General features: G+C 35.7%; 1 protein-coding gene across 8 annotated transcripts in view; it reads left to right on the top strand.

Moving 5' to 3' along the window:
• Positions 1–9,744, top strand: part of LHX9 (LIM homeobox 9) — a 73,626-nt gene extending 63,882 nt beyond the window's left edge. For 4 of the 8 annotated variants that reach the window (XM_069737352.1, XM_069737349.1, XM_069737348.1 and 1 more), the window contains one exon: positions 9,526–9,744. In XM_069737352.1, the coding sequence (XP_069593453.1) occupies positions 9,526–9,582 (57 nt within the window). In that variant the 3' untranslated portion in view covers positions 9,583–9,744. Of the gene's footprint in view, positions 1–7,069; positions 7,094–8,874; positions 8,910–9,525 lie in introns of all 8 variants that reach the window. The other 4 variants (XM_069737354.1, XM_069737346.1, XM_069737353.1 and 1 more) reach the window with 3 other exon arrangements.
• The last annotated feature ends 2,626 nt before the right edge of the window (positions 9,745–12,370 follow it).

Raw genomic sequence — 12,370 nt, 5'->3', positions numbered from 1 at the left:
TGGACTACCTGACACGTGACTTCTAGTCCAACAGTGATAATCTTCTGTTGATAATACACTGATTATACTGAAACTACATCACACAGCTCAGTAAGTGACACATCCCTGGAACTATAATGCTGCTTATGCATTGCGCTGCTCTCAGTTTAAATAGCAGAAACCTGATGACTTATTCCCTTGAAGATTGCTCCCAAAGATTGCAGACTTAGATAGCCAGTCATTTCGATTTATTTGGAAACATATTTTTCACCTCTTAGTTGAAAGTTATTAACAGTATTTTTGGACATGGCAGTTTTTAATAGAAAAAAAAATGAAACCATAGCGAATGACTTCAAATATCATGGTTGAAAAATTCCATCATGACTGTCCTAATTAAAAGACAACATTAGCGGAAGTTAAGGTCCATGTTGTAATGTCTAACTGCAAATAGACGTTTTGGTAACATTTTAGATTCAGACGTATCTGGGACTTCCTACCTATAGCCAAATCACAGGTGATTAAAATACAAAAGTGCATATGATTAAAAAAATAGAATGTGGAAACTATAAGAAAAAATGACACATGGGAAAATGGCTCTATTGGTGCTAAGAACAAACCCAGCATTTTGGATATTAGCGTATACATGAACATAGGCAATATCACACTTTTGTACTACCCTAATTTGCAGGACATATAATATTCTATGGAGTGGTCTGCTATCATTTTAGCTCGAGGTTTGGAAATCCAAGAATATTATTATTTTTAATTTTGTGCGTACTGTGGATGCAATCATTTCCCTATCAATTAGTAAGGTTACATTGCATCTAAGCAGTGCTCACATGCAAGTACAAATAATACTTTATACGTTACAGAAAACTCCTTTCATAAATAAATGACTACAATTTTTTTTCATGAAAATCAATGAGACCTCTTCACCCCCCTAATCCTTCTCTACCTCCTTCCAAATACTACATCCTTGTAATAAAATCTTTACCGCACACATCCTTCATCTAACACTTATAATTCCTGATTTGTGAAAGCCATCAAAGCCAAGTTTCTTGACTTCAATTTTTTTTTTGTACCCTTCCACATTGCTCCTCCCAAAAATATTCTTAAAATTGACTTGTAGTAACATATTAACCTTCAGTAATATTCTTCTTCTCTCTTACCCAGTTTAGTTTTTCCTTCCTAAACTGCTGCTTGTCAAATGTAACGTCATTCTTGTTTGGCCCATACATGTTCTGTGTTTATGTTATTATTTGTCTTTTCTTTTATAATTTATCAAACTTTGGAAAAAAGTAATTTTGTAATATTTGAAAACAACTAAACAGTAATATTTTATTAAAAGGACATATTTAAATGTAAGAAACAATCATGATTGTACATATTCTGAATATTACTTTGAAATCATGTTTTAGTATCTATTTTTCAGGTTAGATGGAAATAAGCAAAATATGATTTGTGATTTTTTTTGTGAAAAAGTGAGTTTTTCATGGATTTTCTTTTCACTTGTTAATAATCAGATTGTACCAGACAAACATCAACTATTTCTAATATATACTATTTTTGTTACTTTTGTATAAAACCTCTTATGTGCAAAGGGTTGTTAATTACTTTTTATTGTATCCTGTGAGCAATTTACAATTATCTCAAAATATGATGTTAAAAAGGTTGAATGGTGCCAATCGCCTGATATCAGACCCCCTTCTTGTGGTCCCAAAAGTGGATCTTTACTGTTGTTCTCATGCAGGCAAGGAGCTTCCTCCATATTTCTGCATGTCAATGATCAAGTGAAGGGGGCTGGCTGGCTTACTTTCATAGGGGGATAAAGATCCCTCTCTGTAGCAAATTTACAAGAGTAATTGCCAATTTACAAACATTCATGTTTGACATTCGCACTCATCAGAGTAATAATGCTGAGGCAAAAATGGTTCTATTTGTGAACTAGATTATATGAAAACAAATATTTTTTGTCTTCCTTGCAAAATAAAGTTACAATAAAACAGAAGATAATAACAGAGTCCGTCTTTCACATATCCTGAAACAGTTGTACGAGAATAAAGAAGGTCTTATTTTTTCTTAAACCTCTAACCTCTTTGACTACCGGTTGTCTGGTATCGCAGTTCAGCCCCAATCAGTAAATATAAGACAAACTCATGGACAAAGTTGGTATTTTTCCTGGTAAATCATATACTAGAAATAAGTGAAGCTGCTAAGATTCCAAGGTGGCAAATCTCGAAAATTTATCAGGGAAATTTGATTTAAGTCAGAGTTATTCCATCTGAATTGAATGTTCCTTATTTTGCTCTGGGGTCTCTCCTGATAACGGAGCATAATAAATGTGGGGTGTAAAGAAAGAAAAAATTAATAGTCACCTTACTGCTCACGTGTCTGGCCACCTCTGCAGCCTGCCATCCTGTCCTCCATACCTCTTCTTTTCACCTTTTACACATGCAAATCTTTTTTGGCCTGCCTCGCTCTAGGATGACTGAGCCTCTGATGTCCCTGCATACCATGGGACATTATTTATTTTACTCACTTATATAGCACCAATAATTCCACAGTGCTTTATCATCACTGTCCTCCTTTTGGCTCACAATCTAAATTTCCTGTCAGCATTTCTTTGGAATGTGGGAGGATACCGGAGTACCAGGAAGAAACCCATGCAAAAACCTGGAGAAGATACAAACTCCTTGCCGATGTTGTCTTTGGTGGGATTTAAACACAGGACCCCAGCGCTGCAAGGCTGCAGTGCTAACCACTGAGCCACCGTGGTGCTCATTGATGACGTGCATCGCCCGAGGCCTAGTCAGCCACGCAAGAGATGCATGTCAGAGCATCATCACATGTGTAAGGACATTAGAGACCTAGTCGACTAGAAGCAGTAGACTAGAGCAGTGTTCCCCAACTCCAGTCCTCAAGGCCCACCAACAGGTCATGTTTATCACCTGGGCAATACTAAAGAAATCCTGAAAACATGGCCTGTTGGTGGGCCTTAAGTCCTGGATTTGGAGAACACTGGACTAGAGTGATGCATGCCAAAGAATATGTGCACAATGGAAGAAGGTAAGGAAAAAAGAAGCAGAGGAGCAGACAGTGGGCTGCAGGGGTGACGGGACAGGTGAGCGGTAAGTTTTTGAGTATTATTTTTTTTAAGTCAGAATGACAGCAAGCTGGCAAATGTTTCAATAAATTTGAGCAGAACAAATTGCAAAATTCATAGTTTCATTGTTTTTAAGGTTGAAAAGTAGAGTAGGTCAATTGAGTTCAACCCATACAGTAACGCATTGATCAAGAAGAAGACAAAAATGCAATGATGCAGATGCTAAATGGTCCACAGTAGGAAAAAAATGCCTTCCAGATTTGTTCTGGAGAACACAGAGTTTTATAAAATTTGAGAAGAACTCAATTCCGCTTTAACAAATTTGTTCATCTGTAACATACACCCCTTTTGCTCCTTATCTCTTTCAGGAATAGTTAGAGGGAAAATTGCAAATTATGCCACTGCTAAATTACATCCAGATCACTGTATCACTAAGTTTCTTCATTAAGACATTGCATTTTTTATCTTATACGGACAGTGAGTTGCAGTATGTATACTCATTCCAAACTGCAATGGCTTCAAAGCTGAAATCTTCCAGAATAGTTTCTTGACTTGCACATTCCACACCGTGCTGTAATCTCATGTAAGGAAAAATGAACTGTCTAAATATATGATAGATAAAAGGGTTGTCCATTTTCACAAATAATTGGGTCACAAACAGGTTAAGGCTTTCCATTACTGTGTTATTATTTTACCTGTAAATCTAGTATTTTCGTTAAGGAGGCGTGACCATCAATTCTTCTATGTGGGCCTCTTCATGAGGATCATGGCCTTTGGCTTACAATACTAGATATACGTATACAAGGCACAAAAATAAAGATTGGGCCATCACTTCTGTAGTCCTATAAATTAAGGCCAGAGCATTAACAAAAGGTGAGGCTAAAGCTTCAGAAGATGCAACAGGTAAGTAATGTCTTTTCTGTAATCACAAAGTATTACCTGCCTGTTGCCCAACTTTCTGTGAAAACAGGAAACTCCTTAGAGTTTAAGATTGTTGACTGATTTCAACTACAGCCAAGAAAACTCTTAATGTATTTATTAGCTATAATGCCCAATGTAATTCTGAATCAGGGCAAGATAAGTAATGCAATTTATTTCCTAAATTATTATAATCAAATTCAAAATCATTAAAATCTAAGTATAAACTTAAGTCAATATGTTTTTTCCAACTTCCATGAAGCTGTTTCAGGCCTGTTGGCTCTTATCAGTGCAAGATGTGAAAATATGTGAGTCTCCTTTGGAAAAGTTGATTTATGCAAATTCTATTTAATCCAGGATACAATAAAAATAATGTAGTTTTAAACATACAAGGTACACAGTACTTATAAAAAGAGATCGATAGGTGTAACAAATCCATTGCCATTATCTGACATCATGTATTTTAGGCAAATGCCTTTGACATTGGTGAATGTTATTTTTTTATTCAATGATTGTGTACCATGCTCTGAATCTATGTTTTGCTTGATTTAATAAAGCTTTTGCACATTAAATTAGTGTTTTACGTTAAGAAGATCCTGTAAATTGACATGCTGCACTATGAAATGATGCTGAGTTTTTTCCATAGTAAAACGCAAACTGTTATAAGTCATTGCTGGAACTCAATGCTGGACAAGAGGATGAACATAGTAGTGAGAATAAATAGTGCTTTTTGGAGTGGCCATTTCAAATTTGTAATACAATTGTTGCAGATACGTCATTACTCATTCATTTTTATACGGTGTTAAATGGTCATTGTGACATGAAAATTCTAATTTATATCCCTTAAACAGCTTTGGCATAGATACTTAGGCATTGTATTGTTTTCAAACATTGGGCCCAATTTATCAAGAGCAGCATTGTTCACACCGGTGTTGATGAGGAGATGAGCTGGAGTCGGACGCTCCTGATTCATGAAGCCTCTTCATAGCGTACACCTCTGTGTGCACCTTGCCACAAATCCTACTATTGCCCCAGTTGGAGTTAAATTTTTGGCGTAGCAAATGCCACCGCTCGTCCAGAATTTGACCAGCAGTGGTCACCATGCCCATCTCTCCCCAGCTCCACCCATTTTGCAGGCACTGAATGAAAAAGGAGTGAGAATTTTAAAGGTTGCATAAGTTTAGCAAAGTCAACAGTTGCTCCAAAATTATGCGACTTTTCAAAGATTTTTAAGCCAAAATACTGGCGTACATTTTTTCATGTATGTGTATCTTGTCCTCCATCTGTACAGTAAATGCTCAGGTATCATACCGAGTAAAATAACAATGTATTTTTATGTTTATGCATACAAAAAAAAGACCAAAATACATAGTGTATTTCATGTACTTTTAGCTGACTTTGCTGGGATGTTTTTTAAGGACATGTGATATACAGCTTATAAAAAGTTGTCTGTTATGAAAAAAATGTGACATGAGTGAGTAATACTTAAAAGTAATAAACTAAGCATTACTTTCCCATTGAAGTCCTTAGCGCTCCAGAGCCACTCCTATACTGCTCGGTACAGAAGTGGTGATGTCCTCTCTGCAATACGTGGTGACTAAAGTCAGTAACTGGCTTTAATGATCTTGTGCCATCTACCTTGGTAAGACCACTGAGGCCAGTGAATGACTGCAGTAGTGACGGGTTGTAGAAAAGGTGGCATGGCTGCAGCTTTCTCTCATCGGCAGAGTGTCACATAGAGTTGAATCTGGAGCAACAGTGGCTTCTATGGGTAATTTATACTTTTTTTAAATTTCCAAGAATTACCTAACTAATGACTTTTTAAAAGACAAAAATTAAACAAAAAATAAATGTTAAATGTTAACAGGCACAATGCCACAACAAGCCAGCAAGCTCTAAAACTGCAATGGAACGGAAAAACTGCAATTAAAGAGTTTACTAATGTTGCACTTCACTAATTGTCGTAGAAAAAAAAAAACTTCCAACATAAACATCCACCGTGATTTTGATGAGGATTTTTGTTTTTCCCTTCAGAGGATTATAAAAGCTAACATTCCCTAAACAATACCTATTGCCTGAAGCATAAAGTTTCATGTTACTTTAAGCGGTGTATTAAATTCGTTAAGGGCTTTTGATCCAAAATTTCAAGTAAACAATGTTTTTGTTAAGTTTGCTAAAGGATATGTTCATTCATTTAGTTTTAATTCCCAGATTATCAAACTTCTCAGGGTACAATATTAATCCTACATCAGTCTTTCAACAAGCATCGTATTGTTATTATTTTAAATGGTTCAACAATATTAAAACGTCAAGCTACATTTTGGATGATCGTATTCTGCACTGGATACAAGTATGAAGCATTTAAGGAATGAATGGTTACATTTACATTTTGCCTAGTAGCAAAACAATCAATAATGTATTGCACAATTGAATGGGCCCAGTTTGTACATTGAAAAACATTACAAATCAAAGATGGCTGTCTCCATTTAACAAATAATTAAACTATTGGTAACATTCTGTACATACATATCTGTTGATTTTCAGGCTACATATTCACCCCGGTCTGTGTATCCTGCCTTTATAAAGATGAATTAAGCTCCTTTATACGGGGTTGTATCTCAGTTCTACAAGTGCCTTACTGTACTTTATAGTACTTTGTGAAAATCAGGATGACTTTGTGTTGTTTGTTAAAATGTTTCCTTTTTGACAACTCAATAGTTTTGTACCGTTAATTCTTATTTCTGAATAATAATGAAAAAAAAACCATATAAAGTCAAACTTTTCAATGATCTGTTACAGGAGAGAGTTGACTTTCAGTTCAGCTGGTCAGTTGGCTACAAATAACGATCTTATATATACATCTTCGTGTTTCAGTACAGTATGTAGTTGAGAACAAATGTCCATGTTTTATTTTTTTGTTGATTGAGAAATGCATTGTATAAAATGATTCCCTTTGAATATTTATGGACCAAACCTTTGTGAAATCTGATTAAATTTGTGTCAATAAACGATTTGTATTTAGTGGACTTTTATTCATAGCTTGTTTTGCAATCTGCTCTTTGCTTTCAGAACGTTTCTTAAAACAGCCAAAAGGTAACTGTAATTAACATATAATCATTTCAAATTTTGACTGCTTATTTTTATTAACCCCCCCGACTTTTTAGCTTACTTTTTTTTAACTTCTGGGGAAAAAAACAAAGCCTGGCAAATGTAGTTTGTTATAAAAATGGGTGGACATTAGTTCATCATACTGCATGGGAAATATCTGTATTTTATTTATATTTATATCTTTTTTGATAGTTAAAAAATCATATAGTTGAGAGAATTGGTTGTCGCATGAGTATCTCATAATTTTAATCATGTATTCAGGACTATTTTGTTTTTACTATGGGCCTAAATGCTAACAGGCAGCTAATTGCAAACTACCTACCTGTTCTACCTGGCGCCGGCACAGAGCAGTCATTGACTGCTTCTTCCACTGTTTCAGCTGTTCCACGTCAACAGAGTAGCTTTTCTTCTTCCTCCTGGCTGCTCTGTCTTTGGGGTGTGACCACTGATGACTTGCTGATTGACAGCTGGCTCCCTGCAATTAGGCAATGGAGAGCAAGCTGTCAATCAGCTGTCAATCAGCATCACTTCAGCAGTCACACCCCATCAACAGAGCAGAGTAGAAGAGAAGCCGCTGCTCTGTCAATGTGAAATCAGTGGAAGCTGCTAAATCACTGGCAGCAGCAGTCTGTGACCATTCTGCAATGGCAAAAATTGGCGGTGGGCACAACAGGCAGGCAGGTGGCAACTACCTGCCTGATATTTCTTAGGCCCTTGTTGAAAATATAATTTGTTCTGGAAAATGCCATCAAGCACAAGCAGAAAGCCATTGGCTGGAACCTGGTATATGGAGTCGTACCTTGGAAGATGGTGAGATAAAGGCTTGCTGTATAAATTTTAGGCATTTTTTTTTGCCATAAGTTAAACATAACATTTTGTGTCATTTTCTATGAAGCCATATTGATACATTTTACCCATTTCCAGATTACATATTCTCTTCTAATAGTCAATTGTAATTGTGCCTTTCAGAGGAACTAAACCCATATAAAATCACCTCACAAAATGAGTAAAATTACATATTTACCATTTAAAATAATTTTTTACTAAACTCTTAGAACTTTCTCTAAATATATTATATGTAAGAAAATTGACGGCTTAGGCTACGTTCACACTAGCGTTGTGCGCCGCTGCGTCGGCAACGCGACGCACAACACACCGAAAAACGCGTGCAAACGCAGGCAAAAACGCTGCGTTTTTCGACGCGTGCGTCGTTTTTTGACGAAAATCGGACGCAAGAAAAAGGCAACTTGTTGCGTTTTCTTGGTCCAACGCTAGCGTCAAAAAAGACGCACGTGTCGGAAAACGCAACAAGCAAAAACGCATGCGTCCCCCATGTTAAACATAGGGGCGCATGACGCGTGCGTCGCCGCTGCGTCGCCCGACGCTAGCGCGACGCACACTAGCCGAACGCTAGTGTGAACGTAGCCTGAGGCTAGTAGGAAATTGACCTATTTTTCAGAAACATATTTAGGTTGTTGTCCTTCGCCACATGCTTAGATTTTATATAGATCTAATAGATAAATACAACAAAATCATAATGGAATGTCACAATCAGCTGCAGAATGTTAGCATATACCAATCATGTATCACTATACTTGCCAGTCTTATCACATATGGAAACAGATAAGTTGTTATGGAAACTGTAACGTGTGACACCATTTTGGAGCTATTTTGCTTAATGCTTTAAAAAATTGTTGAATTTGCAACCATTTTTTTTCTTATTGCTCAAGTGCCTCTATAATTAAAAAAAGCCTCCTCTTCTGCAGGCTACAAATGACTACATGATCAGCCTACATATAAGGTTTGTATAATTTTGCATAGAAGTTGCATACATTAATTAATTGTTTTTTTTCAAATATAGAAATAGATGATTTGCAATTTTTCTAATTTCATTTATCTTCGCAATAAAAAAAAAGCTTGTTATCAAAAGTAACATACAATCTAATGTCATCATCATCATCGCCATTGGTGCGCCTGCTGTTGAGAACACTGCAGGATTACCTGGAAAAATTCAAGTACCCTGCAACCCCCTAGCCTACATGTCAGCTGGTTACAGACGGAGGTGCGAGAGGCCCACCCATAGGCTTCACATTTCTGTAACTCACGGTCTGTAGCCTGCTGACAGGCAGGGAGGCTATGTACGATCTCAATCAACCTAGTAGCCCTGCAGCAGACTGCGATTGCTCCTGCAGATAACGGGAGTCGTTCCATTATTCATTATATTTTTACCAAAAGAGCTCCAAAGTGGAACTTCACAGGCGGTTTAATTTTTTTGGGTTTAGTTCCTCTTAAACAGAAGAAATATATATATATATATATAAAATAAAAATAAGCAAATCACCATTAAAGTAATTGCTTACCCCGTTAGTGCCAGGTTGCTCTGTAGTTTAATACATTTTTGCTATGATTTTTTTCAGGGAGAACAATGTTCGGGGTTTAACAGCCATACAACCCGGCGTTTGAAAATTCCCTAAAGTATTTAAAGAAGGGGAAAAGTTTGATCGGAAAACCTACTGCAGTGAAGACAAAGACAAAATTAGCCAAAAAACAAAAAAAAAACAAAAACAAAACACTATACATATATAAATAAAACATTTGTCATTTTTTTTGGAATGTTGGAAATTGTTTTTTTTTTTCATATGCATAATTGGCTGATAATTCTAATGTTGTGCTAAAGTTTAGATATGGAAGGCATAACAGTTTATCAGTTCAAGATTTAGAGATTTCTCTATAACATCAAATATGTATATACACAATGGAGCAACCTGGCATTAATGAATCTTATACAGTTTGAATGCAAAGTTTCTAGATGACTTGCCTGATTTTAAGCACAATAAAATTGTTAACATAAATGTAAAAAGAAACAATTTATAACATGCTTGCAGAAATGTATTCTTAAAAAAATGTGAATTATGTATCATTTATGTCTTTTAACTTTTCATTAGTATTGTTTTTCCTATTAGGGTCAGTCCCATGTAGCAAATTTGTAATTTACTTTTTTTTTTTTTATTTTAATTACGAGAAAATTACTAAAACAAGCTTAAGAAAACTTGATTACAATTAATTAAAAAACAAAAACCTACACACTGATAATAATTGGTTTATTTTAGTAAATATTTAGAAATATTCTGAATGAAAAAAAGGATCAACTTAGATTTATTCAAGAACTTCAGCTTTAAGAACAAATTGACATAAGACCACATTCACACGTTCACTATTTGGTCAGTATTTTCATCAGTATCTTTAAGCTAAAATCAGGAGTGAAACAATCAGTGGAAAAATATAATAGAAACACGTCACCACTTCTACGTTTATCACCCACTCCTGGTTTTGGCTTACAAATACTGATGTGACATACTGACCAAATACTGAACGTGGCATGAAACCTAAAGAAAAATTTGAAGTTGTATATATTTACCAGGAGAAGAGAACTTGGCTTAAGGAACAAATTAAAGCACACTACATGGGATGACTCTAAGAACAAAAAATAAAAATAAAAACAGAAAAAATCTGCATGAGGTTTTAATACACTTGTTCTCTATTTGTGTGAATAACTTTACTTGTTGTTTGCTGTAAAATAAATACCTTTTTTTCCATAAATAAATTCAATGCAGATACATAGTGTTTATAAAAACAATTCATAATTAAGTTGTGATTTCACTCTTTATTTCTAATTTTGGATTTATATTTTCAAGATATAGTTGACATTTAATGTACATATGTGAAACTGATATCAGAACTTCTTGTAACTAAAATGAAGTACAAAACCTGCCACCGGATCAAGTATGTAAATGTATTTTCAAATGTTTTAAAACTCCATAAGAATTTCATCAGTTCTTAAAGAATGTAATTCAGCACATGTCAAAGTGACCTAAAAGAAACATTCTACTGTATGTGTATTATTTTTGTATATGTACATCATGCTTTCAGTGCCCACATTTCTGGTGGTCACATACATTTCTAATCTATCCTCATACATTATGATCATTCATATGTCATCTATCCTATGAATGGAATCTGTTATAAATGTATGATCACAATGTATAGTGATATAAGCAATGGAGGGGTCCAAGTCTCAAGATAAAAATCATGTGCCACCTACAGTTTTGTGAAAAAGTGTTTGCCTACTTTCTGATTTCCTATTCTTTTGCATGTTTGTCACACATATTTCAGATCACCAAAGAAATTTAAATATTAGACAAAGATAACACAAGTAACCACAAAATGCAGTTTTTAAATGAAGGTCTTTATTATTAAGAGAGAAAGTCATCCAAACCTACAGGGCTCTGTGCAAAAGGATTTCCCTCTAAACCTAATTACTGGTTGGGCCACCCTTAGCAGCAGCAACTGCAATCAAGTGTTTGCGATAACTGGCAATGAGTCTTTTACAACCATCTGGAGGAGTTTTGGCCCATTCTTTACAGAATTGCTGTATTTCAGCACCAATGGAGGGTTTCTGAGCATGAACAGCCTTTTTAAAGGTCATGCCACAGCATCTCAATTCCATTAAGGTCAGGACTTTGAGTAAGTCACTCCAAAGTGTTAGGTTTGTTTTTCTTAAGCCATTCAGAGGTGGAGTTGCTGGTGTGTTTTGGATAATTTTCCTGCTCCAAAACCCAAGTATGCTTCAGTTTGAGGTGATGAACAGATGGCCGGACATTCTCCTCCAGGATTTTTTGTGAGACAGCAGAATTCATAGTTCCATTTATCACAGCAAGTCTTCCGGGTCCCGAAGCAGCAAAACAGCCTGAGACATCACACTGCCACCACCATATTTTAACAGTTATTATGATTTTCCTTTTCTGAAATTCTGTGTTACTTTTATGCCAGATACAATGGGACATACACCTTCCAAAAAGTTAAACTTTTGTCTTGTTAGTCCACAGAGTATTCTCCCAAAAGTTTGGGGAATCATCAAGATGTTTTCTGGCAAAAATGAGACGAGCCTTTATGTTGTTATTGCACAGTAGTGGTTTTCTTCTTGGAACTCTACCATGCAGGTCATTTTTTGCCCAGTCTGTTTCTTATGGTGGAGTTTTGAACACTGACCTTAACTGAGGCAAGTGAGTCCTGCAGTACTTTGGAAGTTGTTGTGGGGTCTTTGGTGACATCTTGGATGAGTGGGGGGTAATTTTGGTTGGCCAGCCACTCCTGGGAAGGTTCACCACTGTTCCATATTTTCACAATTTATGGCTCTCATTGTGGTTTGCTGGAGTCCCAAAGCCTGAGAAATGGCTTTATAACATTTTTTCTTTAGTTTTT

Source organism: Ranitomeya imitator, chromosome 8, assembly GCF_032444005.1.
Source record: "Ranitomeya imitator isolate aRanImi1 chromosome 8, aRanImi1.pri, whole genome shotgun sequence".
NCBI classification, from domain to species: Eukaryota; Metazoa; Chordata; class Amphibia; order Anura; family Dendrobatidae; genus Ranitomeya; species Ranitomeya imitator.
Note: the sequence above shows the minus strand (reverse complement) of the source record. Positions and strands in the feature narration are given on the sequence as shown.